The sequence below is a fragment of the Lactuca sativa genome, chromosome 2, assembly GCF_002870075.4.
Source record: "Lactuca sativa cultivar Salinas chromosome 2, Lsat_Salinas_v11, whole genome shotgun sequence".
NCBI classification, from domain to species: Eukaryota; Viridiplantae; Streptophyta; class Magnoliopsida; order Asterales; family Asteraceae; genus Lactuca; species Lactuca sativa.
The window spans coordinates 74,025,989-74,042,911 of NC_056624.2; the positions used below are offsets into that span (position 1 = coordinate 74,025,989).

Consider the following 16,923-nt stretch of genomic DNA (forward strand, 5'->3'; position numbering starts at 1 on the left):
ATCGTTCTTTGTGGTGGACCTGATCAGTGCACTACCAAGTGTACCTGATTCCCTAGTCCTTCACTTGACTCACATATACATGTGAACAAGGAATTGGTCTTAATTTTCCAAAGATGAAAATTCTCATTCATCATACAATACAAGTTGCATGATTCCAAGTTTCTATCCAATTGAAACTTGGGTGATGAGAATCTTTCCTTATTTGGTAAATTATGACACTACCACAAATGAAAGAATCAAATCTATTTTCCAATATTGCTACCAATAGAAACATATAAACAACAATTTTCACAAATGCCATTGTAAGGATACTTAAAATAATATAAAATCAAAATTTTGCTTTTTATTAAAAATTGCGGAAAAACTTATCCTTACAATGCAAATACATATGAAAACTATGTTGTTATCTATTCCTAAGCAATATATCATAACTCTTAAACAGCAGCTCAAAATTCCGATCATCGAACAATGTGATCGAAATCCATCTTTTCACGATCAGAATTAGCTTAGTCTTCTATTAAGCTTCATTTGATTCTCCAAAACATCAAAATGTAATTACATTACATCATGTATTAAGAATCTCCAAATAGGAACTTAATAGATTTAGATAATGGATTTTACCAAAAGTAGAGTCAAACAATTTGACTTTATCATCTCTTAGATCTCTCAGGTAGTCAGGGCACGCTTCCAATGTCCCTTTTACTGGTAAAAGAAGCAAATGAACTCTTTGGGAATGGTACACGGGACTATCTCAGACTTAGCCATTCTCTTTACCATTTGGTCAATTGACTTGACCATGGTCAACCCCTTTCCATTGGAAAGAGAAAGCTTATATGTACTTTCAATGTTACCATTGTCAATGTCCATGGAAGATTGAGGAGTAGATCTTCCAATCAAGTTTGCTTTATCAGTACGCCAAATCATTGCTGATTTAGCAGCAACAAGCAAACATGTAAGATCGATAAGGGTCATGTTGTGGTCTGTCATATAGTAGTCCTCAAAGAACTCACTACATGACTCAGGAGGTGACTGAAGAACCCAGTCAACGGCCAACTTCCTTAAGACTTCGACACCCAACTCTCACAGCTTGTCAATGTGTGACTTCATCTCCAAGAAAAATGCACACATAGACCTTACATCTTAGTGTTTGTTTTCCAATAGGGATTGAGTGACCTTGAACTTTTCAAGTCTTTGAATTTGTGGGTTAGGGAGAATAATTGAAAGAGGTGAAGGAAATGAAGTATGATTTCCAGTCCCATTAATGCACAACAAAAGGATTAATCTTTCACCTTCATCGCCATGTGAGATATCATATTCATTAAGAAAGTCTTTTCCGAAAGGAGAAGGAGGACCATAATTGTCATAACTAGACATCTATGAGGAGAAATTCAAGTTTAGTTGATTTAAGTCCTTAAAATAACATGCAATATGAAATATTAAGGCTATGACCCAACACAATATTTTATAACTTGAAAGAGGGATGTCGTAATCCAAGCTAGAAAATATTTGAAGGTAGGTAAATGACGATTTACCAATTTCCATCATTAAAAAACGAAATTTAACATTAGGTTTTAACTGAATTGAAACTCCTAGATCTTTTGAGATTCATTGAAAATTTTCAATGACATGTTTAAATCTCGATTGTGTCCTTCAAGTTTGTGATTGGGATGCCGAGGATCACAAACAAGGAGTGAATAACCATGCAAATTAGCTTGGTACACCCAATGTTACAACCACCTAATCAATGTGCCGGTTAGCCATACACGCTCCATTGATCCATGATTAACATCAAGCTACCATTTGCCATACATTGTCAGTCCCAGATTAGTATGCCGGCTCCACTAACGACTTAACAAGGTGCAAAGTACAATTTCATGGGTTAACACCAAATTCACATTTTCCTAAGTAACTAAGATTGAGATTTTATAAGTGTTTAGTTACTTAGTGTTTACCATTATACTTTTAATGAAGGGAGAATTAGAGTCATGTCCTACCCGTTCGGCTAACGACCCTCCACCAGTCAAGGAAACGGTGGGTGAGAGTGGACACCCATTAAACTGTCATTTTATAGGCAGTAACCTTATACCCCCTTATAGACCGGCTTCGTGAATGAGGCCTACTTATGATAAGAATGATTTTGTTCTCATATATATATATATATATATATATATATATATATATATATATAAACTTTTAATATTATAATAGTATAAGGGTTGAATTTTAACTTTTAAAATTCTAAGGGTTGAAATTAAAGTATACATGGAGGGCAACTTTACAAATTCCAAAACTTGAGAGCAAGTTTTGTAACTTTTCAAAACTCTTGGATTTTCATAACTTATGAGTGTAATTAAGGTTTAATGAAAAACTTTTCAAATTCTACAACTTGAGGACAAGTTATGGAAGACTTTAAAAAACATTTAAAAAAACAAGACTCTTCATTTTCATAACTTATGGAAACTTTATGAGTTTTTAAAATTTATAAATGAGACTTTTGATAAAACGTGAGGACAAGTTACAAAAATACATATTATGAACAACTTTTAGATCAATTTAGATTGAAAACAAATATTACATAATTTTTTCTATTAATCTAAACTGACTCATAAAAACAAGATAACTTATATCAAACAATTTTCATGTAATTAACTTAACCATTAAACTAATATAAAAATGAAACTTTTGACAATTATCTTTTGCATTGGATTAGCATGATCATTACCACATCAAAAAAAAGTTTATAAGTTGAAAAAAACACGTTAAAGATTAAACGCAAATTACTTCAAACTACAAGGGCCATTCTTGTAATTTGCTTTTTGCCAATAAACATGAAAACACATATTTTTTTTTCGTTGTTAAATGAAACTAGGGAAGAATCCAGCGTTGCGGGATTGCAGGGTATTCCATTCTAAAACATGATGTTGATTAAGATTGTTAGTCACTGAACAGTTTGATAAAAAGGAGGATGCTTTATTTGCTTCTTCAAGTTCAAGTTCCCGCACACAACATCCACATTAGAACCGAATCCATTCGTCTTCCAGCTGTCAATAAAAAAAACACTCCTAAACACACACAAACATAGTGAAATAGAAAGATTGAACATAAAAAACTTATAAATTGATAATACCAATTAAAAAAATAGTGATTATGTTTATCTAAATTAAAGTTATTGTATCCATACTTTTTTTTAGAATTATAAATATGGGCTTTAGACAGACATAACTTTTGTCAATATTTTCAGATGAACTAAACAAACAAATATTAAAATTTATTTTTATGCAGTCAATCAGTGCTTTGTATGGCTTGTAGTCAGGTTTCAATTTTTTTTATCCCTTCAACGAACACAAAGATTATAACTTTCAAAGGTGAAACATTTATACAAAAAAGCACTTAAAGTATTTGTCTTAATTATAACTATTTTGTTGGTATATTTGATTTAACATTATTTAACAATTGTGATTGTTTTAATTACTAAAAGTTCTAATTTGTTAATAGTTGATTAATCACACAAGTACATTGTCATTTCTTGTGTTTAAAGCAACTCTAATATAGCTTTCTATTTATATGACATTGTTATAATTGATATATTTCTCAAAGTACAAAGTTGTATAAGAATAGATAAATGAATTGTTTGTCATCAAATTAAAAAAAAAAAGATAAGAAAAAAGACACATTACCAGTTGGAACAATTGCAACAGCAAAGTCATTATTTCCTGTAGTGCTGAAAGGATAGGGGCAGTTTTGTCATTTCCCACAAACTAATCAGCAGTCGACTTGGGTATAGCTTCATTAATGGGTGATATTTATAACTTTCATATAATTGCCCCTGCACATCAGACCCTGTTAATACATTAGAATTTTAAAATTTGGATCAATTTAAAATCTTTTTTTTTTTTGAATAATTGAAGTAAAAGTTGAAAATGGATCACTAAATTCCACACAATTCACAACCATAATCAAACACTCATCAAGGAAAACCTTAACTACAAAATGTGAAGTTACAAAACAGAGCGAAGAAGAAAGAGGGAAAAAATTAGATATTTCTGAATCCCAAATTATTTTTCTTTCGTTGGTTTCAGTGAATAATTCATAAATGTTATCTAATTAACTAATTAATTTGGTCTAAGATTACAAATTTATTTGAAAAAGAACAAAATCACTTGCTTTCAAACGAATTGTATGAAGACTTTTCAACTTTCTAAATTTTGACCAACAAAGTCATTTATTTGGGATGTAGGAATGTTTTTTACAACTATATTAATCATTAAGATCACATATATCATCTGTTTATGGTGCATACTACGTGATAGTGTATAGATAAAACTAACTTGATAAAGTCTCTAATCTCTCTATCACACTGTGATTGCATTGATACACCTGAAATCTTTTTGCAATAATCGGAAGCATAAGCCTTCTCCAGCCGAAGAACAAGCCGTAATGGAAGAGAAGAAAAAACAAATCGATTGCAGAGAGAAAGCGCCTGTAATCGAGACTTGTTGAGTGTGGAGTTCATGTCTGCGATTGACACAACAGACCAAAGAAAAAAAAACAGCGACAAAACCCTAAATCAACAAAAATAAAAAAAGTAAACACCTGGAGAAGAAGCAGCCGCTCGTTTTACTTGTCCCCATGGCCGACTTTCAATCGGAGGTGCAGCCCTGTAGAAACCGGGATGGTTCCAGAAAATGTATGTGACCGAAGATGGTCCTTGACTCAAAGAAGAAGCCTCCGACTGTCATCTCATTATCTCATTGTAGCCCTCAATAATTCTCTTAGGGCTAGTTGATTATGGGAAGAATCTGACCACCATCCATTCACCAAATTAGGAGGCATAGTCTGTATTGTATTCCGGTGGATAAAGATGGAGCAGAATTATTACCAGAGAAATGGAATTGCCCCGGAGAATGGGAAATACAGAGAAAGAGAATTAAGCTGGAATGGGAAATGCGAGAATTAAGGTGAGTTGGTAGAACTGAGAATCTATATTTGAGAATTATTTCTTTTGGTTGTATTAATCAATAAAGTGAAAATGAATTTTTTTTATCATGTTTATTCATTTTCAAACAACATTTTTTTTTATAAAAATACATTTAATGTACACCTTAATTAGTCAAAATATGCATCTTTTATGTTGTTAATTTTTTTATTTTAATATTAATTGTTACTAAGTAATTTAAATTCTAATCAATTAATATTATTTTTTTATACATCTTGTATGTGAAAACATATGTCTAATATAAAAGAATAACTTACAAAGAGATTTGACAAAAATATGGAAATCATACTATTCAAAAACTATGCGCAATGTAGGATATATGCAAACAATATAATTCAATATTCCTAAAAACTAAAAAAAACATAACTATATCTAATATAGAATGTGCAAAGAGTCAACTTCAGTATTCGTAAAAGCTAAAAAAAAAACATAACTTAAATTAACCTAATCATGATATTGATCCATCCCCAATCATTTCCATGTAACAAATCTTTTCTTCTTCTGACATTGATATTTGGCATGTTTTGTATATCTTCGATAACTTTATCTATCATATCACATACTTCCTTATTTTCATGCCTACCTATATTATATATTGTTTCATTAAGTTTTTCATCAACCTCTTTGAAAGTCTCTTTCATTTCTTTCGCTGCATCCTTATAAGAGCTTTCTGTGTCATCCGTTGGAGGCCTTTTGCGTTTACTGTTGACACGAGCAGTTTGTTGTGTCTCTTCAACAATCTTTTCCAACCTTTCCACATCAACATGTGAATTTTTTTGTGTCTCTTCAGTCACATCTTCACCAAGATCAGTAGCTCCATGACCAGTAGCTCTATCCTTCCCGAAGATTTTACATAGGTTATCAAATTGGGGAAATGGTTTATCGCAAAACATGCAGCACCTTTATGACTCTACAAGAATGGCACAAAATTAATTGGTTTCTATTCATTTACAATATGTTTTAATGATGCTAAAATACTATAAATATAATCATTATAGTACCTTTATATACTCATCCCAAACTTCAGCATCGACAGTAACACAACATTTATCCGTATCCCAGCCGAATCTACTCGTGTTTGTTCCATATACCATGTCGTGCACGGTGTTGAAATGGTTTTTCGATGTCTTCATCCGCGATTTAATATGAGGCTCTACTTTCAAACCCGAGTTAGGAAGACTTGCATCTTGTAATTGTTGCACTGCCTTTAAATAACCGGGTTTGAATCCGTTGTTGGCACCACCATACTTTCCGGATACATGTAACTCCAACAATGCTTCAATTAACTTTGCATCCTCTTCAGTAGTCCATGTGTGTTTGTTTCGCCCTGCCATGTCTACAAAAAAATTTACATAATAGATGCTTGAAATAGTAATTCATCATAACAATCATAACAACCTTTGTTTGTGGTGGTATAACTCAACCAAGACTTAACCAATTAAGCTGTTTTTTTATTCTAAAACGTAGACAAGACAGGGGAGTGCAGTTTGGACAAAAAAAATCGCATCATTCCGAGCATTTATGAAGCTTTTATGATGGTTTAAAGTTGAACAAAATTTAAAAAAAAAAGTGTTGAAATATAATTAAACAATCATAACAGCCTCTGTTTGTGGCTGTATAACTCAATCAAGACTTAACCAATTAAGCTATTTTCTTATTCTAAAACATAGACAAGACAGAGGAGTGCAGTTTGAAAAAACAAATCGCATAATTCTGAGCTTGTACGAAGCTTTTATGATGGTTTAAAGTTGAACAAAAAAAAAAGTGGTGAAATATAAAACAATCATAACAGCCACTGTTTGTGGCTGTATAACTCAATCAAAACTTTATGAATTAAGCTGTTTTATTATTCTAAAACATAGACAAGACAGAGGAGTTCAGTTTGAAAAAAAAACCGCATCATTCTGAGCTTGTACGAAGCTTTTATGATGGTTTAAAGTTGAACAAAATTTAAAAAAAAAAGTGCTGAAATATAAAACAATCATAACAGCCACTATTTGTGGCTGTATAACTCAGTCAAGACTTAACCAATTAAGTTGTTTTCTTATTCTAAAACATAGACAAGACAGAGGAGTGCAGTTTGAAAAAAAATCGCATCATTCCGATCTTGTACGAAGCTTTTATGGTGGTTCAAAGTAGGTAAAAATTCAAAAAAAAAAAACTGCAATTGTTACACCTTCCATTGTACTGTGAACAATCTTACTAGATTTTAACATCAAAAGCAAAATTCAAACACATTATAAAGAGTCGATCTTTGCAAGACTTTAACACAAATCAAAAAAACAAAATTCTTTAAATTGGAAGAATTGATATCAAGATTAATGGAAGAATTGATATCAAAATAAACAATAAAACCTTGAATTGGAAGAACTGATATAAAGATTAGCAATCAAACCTTTAATTGGAAGAGGATAATGCCAAAATCACCAAGAATACGTGAATAGAACAACAACTTCGATCCTCGACTTTGATTTATGTATCGGATATATAGGGCAAAAAGGATTGGTGTTGATCACTTACGTGGGCCAATTGCATGAAAATCCTAAAGCCACGTTTGAAAAATCTTGATCGATTGCAGGTCGTGAGGATCGAATGGGGGGCAATTTGATTTTCCCCTTTTTTTTCTTTTGATTCTCGATCACGCCTATATCTTCATTTCTCTCCTTTTCTCCTTAAAAAATAGAGAATATATTTGATGGAAAAGGAATTGATTTATTTCTCAATTCCTTACTTTTTTTTTATTAACCAAACAAGAGAAAATTCCTTTTCTCTGCACTTATTTCCCAGTACCAAACACCCCCTAGAAGCTACAACTCCTTAATTTGGAGAATCGACCGATTGTCCTCCCACATCAAACGCCAGATGCCACTCTGCGGATTCTCAAAAGTCGATTAACATGCATAGTGACGTTGGGGATGGATGTGTACCACCAGACGGATCAATTTCATTACAGAAGGCTAAGGAAGTGTTGGTGGTTCTTCGGATTCACCATCGGCAGGCGTCATCTCGGAAGTGTAGGGACGTCGTAGAAGGAGAGCAAGAACGCCGACAAAAACCCACAAACGACGTCCATGGTGATGCGATAGTTCCCGACGGCAGCCCAACGGAGGCGACGTGACTGCCAGGGTTAGTTTTGGAAGAGTGTGGGGAGAAATCGGTTCGGATGGAGTGGCAACGGAAATCAGAGTAGAAGCAAAAGCAGTAGGTGTGTGGAACGGTGAGGTAACATGGGGTGGGTGGTGGAAGGATCGAGAAGTGAAAAGCTTTAACTCGGAGGGTGCTTGGGTCAAAAAGTCTTTTTGTAATCAGGTGACTTTTCAAAAAGACGTAATTTTCTCTATTGTAAAAGTAGGAAAAGTCAGGATTATCAAATATCTTTTTGATCTTTAGAAAAAGATAAAAGCGAAAAGGTCACTTTAAAAGCTATGCCAAACACCTTCTCGATGTCATATAATTGAAGCGGTGGTGTGCATACTAATCCCATTGTTATCAGTTAAAAGTCGATGGGAAAAATGTGATATGGCAAAGGAGAATAAGGAGGTAAATGAAAACGTAGATAGCAGCTTCAGAAACATGTAATCCACTATATTATTGAATTATTGAAGAATTAAATTCAGTACCACATAAAAGAGAAAGAGAAAAAAACAAGATCAAAGAACTGTTCCATAAAGGGCTTTAGAATTAATCTATATATAATTATATATAATTAATATAATTTTTTTGAAATATTAGACCAACTAATAATCATTTTCAACAAATACGATAATTTTGAGAACATTTAACAAACTCTTTTTCCTTCTTGGAAAGTGATGCACAAAAACTAGAGAAATATCTGTGGTGTAAATGATAAATATTACATCTTCAAGGGTGTAAACTGACATTATCCTTCAATAAAGCAATCAGTGGGGCTGTTGATATATTGGGCTTCTTCATCACAGTTCGAACTACTTGTTCACAAACACACTTTACAAAACAGCAAGCATTAGCACAAGCGCATCTCATCTAGTAGATCGAGGTACGTTTTTGTTGAAAGATTTTCTCTTTGTTAAAGAATCACCTGTCTTAGTTGTTTTTGTTGTGGATCTGTCGATCCTTGAGTATATATCTGGAAAAAAAATGTTTTCGTGGATTGTTTGTGAATGCTCTACGGATAAATTCAACTAAATGTTTAAATGGATAACTATGTCTCCTCGATTTCCTTCTTTTGATTATTAAACAATGTTTGAGGAATGGTTTTCTTAGGACGGATATTTCTATGTAGATATCAGTTCTAGCCCTAATAAATCCCCTATTTTTCGAGGCACGCTATTTCTTCTCATCTTTCTCAATTTTACACGATGGTGAAGAGTTGAAATCAACAATCTGTTCCCGCTTTCAGTCAATTTAAAGAAAACAAAAGTGAAGTTGACAAAGGGAACACTTTCTATAATGTTAATTATCTATGGGTTATACATCATATTTGACAAAAGATACTTCTGCAAATTAATATTGAAATTATCCATGGATTTTGTATACTAAGTAACAACTTTTAACAATTTCATTCCTTTTTTATATCTGTTACATGGTTTGTTTTGCAGGTCTATGTAAAAGCTAGAATATTGAAAGATGGAGGATGTTTTTGCAATCATTAGTCCTATTGTTGAATCATTAATGGTTCTTGTCAAAAAACAGCTAGGGTATCTCCTTTCCTCAACAAAACATGTTAGGAGCATGAATATTGAAAGATGAGGTTTGTATCTGCAATCATTAGTCCTATTGTGTATCATTAATGGTTCCTGTCAAAAAACAGCTAGATTATCTTTTTTCCTCTACAAAACATGTTAGGAACTTGAATATTGAAAGATGGAGTTTGTATCTGCAATCATAGGTCCTATTGTTGAATATGTATTTGCAATCATTAATGGTTCTTGTCAAAAAACAGCTAGGTTATCTCTTTTCCACCACAAAACATGTTAGGAATATGAATACTAAAATGAAGCAACCGGATTGTACAAGCCGTGATGTCAAAAATCACATGGAAACAAACAACATAAGTAATCTGGAGATGCTTACTCGTGCTTGTGTAACAGGGTGGTTAAAAGATGTGGAAAAGATTAAGGAAGATGCTCAAATCGTTTCAAGTATAAGGAATGGATGTTTTAACTTGAAAATGAGGTATCGAGGAGGAAGGAATGCATTCAAGATTATAGAGGAGATGGGAAGTCTTATTGAAGAAAATAGTAAGATAATTTGGAGTGATGTTCAAAAACCTCTTGGAAAAGTGAATTCTCAAAACGCATCTACTTTAGCATTGTGGGATGGTGATGCCCAAAATTACTTGAAATTGAGAGAGAAAAGTTTTAAAGATGCACCCAAGTTCCTTCAACAAGATCACACGAGCCAAGTGATAGCCCTATATGGAATGAGAGGTGTAGGGAAAACCACAATGACGGAACACTTGAAAAAGGCTGCAGAAGATAAGAAAATGTTTGATTGGATCGTGAAGGCGGTTATTGGACAAAAGATTAACATGTTATCTATTCAGCAAGCTGTAGCAGAATATATAGGTCAATCTCTAATAGAAATGAGTATAACAGCAAGAGCTGATCGTCTTCCTATAAGGTATGGGAAGATGTTTGAAGGACAAAAAAAGGTGTTAGTGATATTAGATGGTTTTTTGCCCCTTGCAGTTAAACTCATTGAGATAAGCTATACCACCTATTTAAAAGAAGAGGAGAAAAGGATTTTTCTGCTTTGTGGTTTGTTTCCTGATGACTTTCATATTCCAATCGAGGAACTCACAAGAGACATATCTCCATACATAAGCAAGCAAAGATCATGCATTTTAACACACCCAATGTAATTGCTATCGATCAACAAATTTGTATTTTTAAGATTCTGCACACATGTTTTTGTCTTGTCTCGTATCTCCAACAACAGAAACATCATTTAACATACGATTGTTAAATGATGTTTCTGCTGTGGGAGATGAAGAGAGACAGAACAAAAACATGTGTGCAGAATCTTAAAAATACAAATTTGTTGATCGATATCAATTACACTGGGTGTGTTAAAATGCATTATCTTTGCTAGCTTTTGTGTTAGGTAGAGTTGCTAAAGGTGTCTTTTCATGGATAATCAACCATGGTGATATTTCAAAGTGTAGTAGAGCTGAGATGAGAAAGTCTTACAAAACAATTTCTATTACTTGCACAGGTTTGTCTGAGTTTCCTAGTGACTCAGTACCCAAGCCCTATCACTTTTGAGACTTATGCATGGAGATAAGTCTCTTAGGTTTACCGAAGAGTTTTATGAAAAGATGGAAAATCTTGAAGTTTTAGCATATGAAAAAATTCTCAGTTTTGCTCATTGTGGCATCTGAAAGTTACTATCAACAATTGGAAAATAGAAGGAGCTAAAGTTTCTATATTTGGATAGTCTACCGAAGTTGACTGCTCTTTGCAACACTGCTAATGTAATTGAGCTACCACAGCTAGTGGAGTTGATACTTGATGGCCTTCCTTATTTCACTAGCATTTATCCTGAGAAAACATCTGCAACATCTTCTATGTCCAATAATATCTCTGCAATTCAATTTATCTTGAACAGAGGTACCTCTATACTAGGATTGTCTTTGTAATGAAAGTCTCTACTTCCCTATTTATGTTCAACATATCTTAATTATTGTGCAGATGCTGATTCCTAATGTGGAGATATTGTTAATTGGGAGGATGAATAAGCTGAAAGAGATATGGCCTTATCAATTTAGTAGTAGCGACGAAGTTGATACTTGCATGTTGAGAAAGATTGAAGTGAATCTGTTTCAAACCAATCCCATGTCTTTGCTGGGTTATCTGGAAGAGCTTCATGTTATTTATTGTGGAAGCATTAAAATGTTATTTAAAATCGAGATGAGTTGTGTTGGTGAAATTGAAAAACATAGTAGCAACTTGAGACACATTCATGTATATAAGTTGGGGAAGCTAAGAGAGTTGTGGAGGATGAAAGGAGAAAGTAGCCATGATATCCTGATCCGCATGAGATGGCATTGAACTTTCTAATTCTATTTCTATTTTGATGTTAGAGAACCTATGTATATGTGTCTCTATATAAACACTCCCACATGTGTATGTCTATGTGTAAATATGTGAGTGTGTACACACACACACATACACACACACACATATATATATATATATATATATATATATATATATATATATATATATATATATATGTGTGTGTGTGTGTGTGTATCACACTACAAGAAATTAATCAACTCTACACAATTCTTTGGATGTATTCACACTTCAAAGTTGTATAAGATTATTAACTTACATGAAGAAATGTGTCCTGACAAATTATTTCTAAATTTTTACACTTTAATATATGATAAAAAAAGTTAAAACTCCAAATTTAAAAACTTGGAAAAATTACCTATATAACTACACTTTTAAGATTGGAAAAGTAGGCTTAGATTGTGGAACTCTTTTAACCATCATATTATTATTTTTACATATTTATAAGCAGGTTGTTTTTAGTTACTTTTCTACACCTATGGGCTTGTGTTTTTATTATATTTAACAATAGTAACTTCAATTATTATTATCAAGGTTGTAAAAATCGTTCGGCACTGACGATAAACAATTAATCGGAATAGGCGGGAATTAATTGGAGATTAATCGGGGACCTTTAACTATTAATAAAATTATTTAAAAAAATAATATTCCCTAAAAACCTAAGTATTTAAAAATTTAAAACTTTAAAATTTTGAAAATTTTAGTTTAATATTTTAAAATTTGAAAGTTAAAATTTTTGGTGTAATATTTGAAAATTAAATTTTTTTGAATCTTTTAAAAAATTCCTGCCTATGACCGTTGAGATCGCAAAGCCCGATTTTGACCAATTTCAGCCAAGCATCCTAATCGTAATCGGTTTAAGACCGTCAAACTATTAATCGACCCCTAAGATTGATTTCTGCAACACTGATTATTATATATTATTAAGATTAAGATTAGCGACCACATTTCCATTAAATGCAAAGATTCTACATATTTGATCTATTGATCAAATGAGTGATCACCCAAAATTATTTATATATGGTAAAAGAAAAACCAAATTACAATTTTGTTTCTTGTGATTACATTGTTTCATAAAATTTCTTTGCAGTTTTAGTACTTAACTCATGTTTTCTTAGCATTTTTAGTCCTTACGATCAACTTTAACATCTTGCATCGACCCCCACTTGTCTTGCAACCTTTTCACTTAAGTTTCACATTTCACTCATCTCAAAAAGTATAATATCTTTTGGAAACAAGTTTTTATGTTTTCGATTGAGACACCATGTTGTATGCATATCATACAAGAAGGGTTGGGTAAGGACTCTTAATAGCAAATATATAAAAAGCAAAATAGTCATTTAATAAGTCTTGAGAAACTTAAACTAACGGTGTGAGTAATAAACCATGAAGCACCAACTAACATTGCAAAATACTTTAATGGACCTAAACCAACAAAAAAAAAAAAGCAGAAAATTACATAAACACATGGACCATCCATGATCTATTCAAGGTATCATTTCTTATAAGTGGATTATTTTAATATTCAATTATTTCTTTAATTTAGTTTTCTTTAATATTCTCTTTTCCATATATAACTCCATAAGCTAATTCTTCTGAAGCTGGAAAGACAAAATATATTACTACATACCAGATTTTTTTAGTTTAATCATTTTCATAGATCACTAAAGTGATTTATGATAAGCATGGCTTTAAATTATATCAAATGCGTATTTTATTCTGTTTTAGTTAAATTAACTAAAATGGATGGTGGATTAGACCACATTGTGAGTGAAAGAAAAAAAATTGATTGATAGATGTACATAAGTCATATCAACTTATTCATAATTTTGGTTAAGTAATATGAAAATGGAAAAAGTTATTTTATTGATGTCTTTTTTTTAATGCATTCTTTTTATTGCCTAGTTTGCTAGTTTGGCTTACTAAAATTCAGTTTGTTGTTTAAAAGTTTTTTTTTCTTATATGGAACCAAGAATATGAAACTTTACCTAACTATATGTAGTGTGCCAACTAAAAATATATAAATACAGTTATATATGGCAAAAAAACTCGCATTTTACAATTTTTTTTGGTAACAGAAGTGTTCTATTTTAAAATATTAAATCGAAGACATTAAACAATCTTAGAGTCAAACATCAAGATTGTCAGTTATGAGAAAATCTTGACAAGTAAAATTCAAAGTCCAAAGAACAATGCTATAATTAGGTGTATCTTCAAAGTACATACAAGTAAAATTCATAGTTATAAATCTAAGTGAAATATTTGTATATTTTATGGTTTATATCATGCTTGAATTTGTTTATATCTCATATATATTTAATGACTTTTTTAGTTTCAAAGATGATACTAACCATTATCATGACCGCCATGCCCATTTCCAGTGTCATACTTTGATTTTGCACAAGACACACGTGAAGTATATGTTGATTGAGAAGTGGAAGATGAAAATGGTATTTTGGTCATTTGACAAATCTTCTGCACTTTCATGTAGCCCTGTCGAAAATACCCGATACCCGAATTACCCGCCCGATTTTTTCGGGTATCGGGTGAATTTTTCTGGGTAATCGGGTTACCCGATTTTTTTTCGGGTCGGGTAAAGGGTACATTTTTTGGGTTTCGGGTATACCCGAATTACCCTAATTATTTTAAAAATTCATTTTGTTTTGTAAAGCTTGTACTATATAGCAGGTATTTGATCACGCTTAAACTAACTATCATTATTGTAAAACATAAATATATTTATTATGACAATACAACACTAACAACATTAAAAATAATTTTTATATATCATCACGTTCTTTAAAACTTAACTGTTTTCTATATTATAGTTTTTATTGCAACTAACAAACTCATTATCTTGACGAAACTTCAGAACATGGCAAAACTTATGGCTACATTTATCTTAAACATTTTAAACTTTTAAATTAAGATCTTTAGGTATTTGTTTTTTTAACATCTTATTAGATTAGATTAAGTTGTTAAAAAATTACTAGATATCTCATGTATTATTGACTAAAAAATTTCAATGTTCAAAGCTTGAGTAACATCGTTTATGTCTCGTTTGTTTATATAAACAAGACTAATAAAGCACGACGTATTTATTTCATTAAATTTATTTTCAAGTGAAATTCAAAAAAAAAAAAATTATATTTCGGGTAATACCCGAATTACCCAAACCCGACCCGATACCCGAATTTAGTTTGGGTAGGGTAACGGGTAATTTTTCTAACATGAAAAACCCGAATTACCCGACCCGAATTACCCGAAACCCGAAAAAATTACCCGTTCAACACCCCTACTTTCATGTAGGCCTGGCAATTTCATACATGACACGATTTACACGACATGAACACGATGCGAGTTTTCCGTGTATGTGTTTTAGAAATTCGTGTTTCGCGTCTATTCGTGTCTGACACGTATTTTAAATTCGTGTTCGTGTCTTACACGTGTCAAACACGCATTTACCTGTTTAGACACGTATAAAACACGATAAAATTCTTGTTGACACGTGACACGTATAAACATGTATAAACACATATATATTTTAGGGTTAAATTTTATATGTATAAAATACTAGGGACCGATTACGTAAAACATAAAATTGTGTTTATTTGCATGTTATTGTCATCCTAGCTAAAAAGACATTAAAATCGTGTTTATTTGTGTAACCCGGTTAAAAAACGTGCCTATTCGTGTCGTGTCATGTGTCACACGAATTTTTTACGTGTCGTGTTCGTGTTTGACACCCAAAACACGTTTTAGAATTCGTGTCGTGTTCGTGTTTACCAAATTTGTGTCGTGTAAATTCATGTTCAACACGAATACACGACACGCAAACAAGGATTGCCAGGTCTACTTTCACGTGACTCTAATGGAGTCCAAATACCACAATCTGATTTTTCTTTATTCCTACACCTTTTATCCATTTTTTCACCATAAATCTATCATGAATTGTATCTTGTAAACCATTTGAATCCTTCAAAAGTGGGCTCATATTTTGCGGCCTAGGTGGTCTTTTATCCTTATGATTCTGTTCTATTCAGATTGATTTTCTCTTGAATCTTTCAGAAGTGGGCAAACATCATGGTCACTCGATGGCTCCGAAGCCCAACCACATACATACAACCTTAAGCAAGACACTTAATTCACTTTCGCTCGCGTAGTAGAGCCCTTGGGCTATGTTCTTAAAGAGGATATTTTTGTATGCAGTGAAGGCAATTGTTGTTACACAAAGATAAAATGGGAGAAGAGATGACCGAAGATACAGTAGAATGAAGTACTTGATGCATTCATGGAGAATCGATAAGTTTAGATTAGTTGTTGAAGAGTACTATGGAAAGAAGTTTGAACCTCCAAAGGAGTTGCCCTAATGAGAATTCAAAAGCCACCTAAGACGAAATAAACAAATTAGTTGTTGGTGATTTTAGTGTCACCATGTCATTTTATGTAATTGGAACTAACATGTGAGCTAACAGGTTTCATAATTTGTACTCTAATATATGTACGAGTATGTGCGGAGTGCACACATGTATAAGATCGAATTAAGCAGGTTCGATGACAAGTCAGGGGTCCGGGGGGCAGTGCCCGTGAGTCCGGGGTTTCCAAAGGGGCAGCACCCTTTGGCGGGGTCTAGGGGAAGTGCCCCTAGTGGGGTCCAAGGGGTAGATTTCTTGCCTGGTAAAACTCACGAAATTCGTCAGTTTTGGAAACCATTGATTTCCTCATAAAATTTCGGATTTCCCTGACTTGCTTCCAAAGCAATCCATGACGGCTAACCCTAAATACTGTTAAGATCCAGGACATTGAGAAAGTGTGTGAACCCTTGTTCCACAGCTGGAAATCCAAGAGGAAATCTAAAGAATCATTTGG

The 16,923-nt window shown here is 32.7% G+C and overlaps 1 protein-coding gene, 1 long non-coding RNA gene and 1 pseudogene across 4 annotated transcripts; 1 reads left to right on the plus strand and 2 right to left on the minus strand.

Annotated features, from left to right (window-relative positions):
* Positions 1-2,698: 2,698 nt before the first annotated feature.
* LOC111909123 (uncharacterized) lies at positions 2,699-4,937 on the minus strand. Of its 2 annotated transcripts, XR_008230192.1 has the most exons (4): positions 4,594-4,937; positions 4,329-4,480; positions 3,678-3,840; positions 2,699-3,041 (listed from the first exon to the last, which is right to left on the minus strand). It is a non-coding gene; the product is annotated as an uncharacterized LOC111909123 (long non-coding RNA). The 2 variants fall into 2 exon arrangements; XR_006187978.1 differs by having other exon boundaries at positions 3,678-3,826; positions 4,329-4,937.
* A 377-nt stretch (positions 4,938-5,314) lies between these two features.
* Positions 5,315-8,407, minus strand: LOC111909122 (uncharacterized; annotated as a pseudogene).
* A 474-nt stretch (positions 8,408-8,881) lies between these two features.
* LOC111909121 (probable disease resistance protein At1g62630) lies at positions 8,882-12,105 on the plus strand. 2 transcript variants are annotated; one of them, XR_002856084.3, is made up of 4 exons: positions 8,882-9,011; positions 9,574-9,725; positions 10,066-11,586; positions 11,668-12,105. XR_002856084.3 is itself a non-coding variant. In XM_023904909.3 (3 exons), the coding sequence occupies exon 2, from the start codon at positions 9,879-9,881 to the stop codon at positions 10,836-10,838; it is 960 nt and encodes a 319-aa protein (XP_023760677.1). In that variant the 5' UTR covers positions 8,882-9,011; positions 9,574-9,878; the 3' UTR covers positions 10,839-11,586; positions 11,668-12,105. The 2 variants fall into 2 exon arrangements, 1 of the variants encoding a protein (XP_023760677.1); XM_023904909.3 differs by having other exon boundaries at positions 9,574-11,586.
* Positions 12,106-16,923: the final 4,818 nt, after the last annotated feature.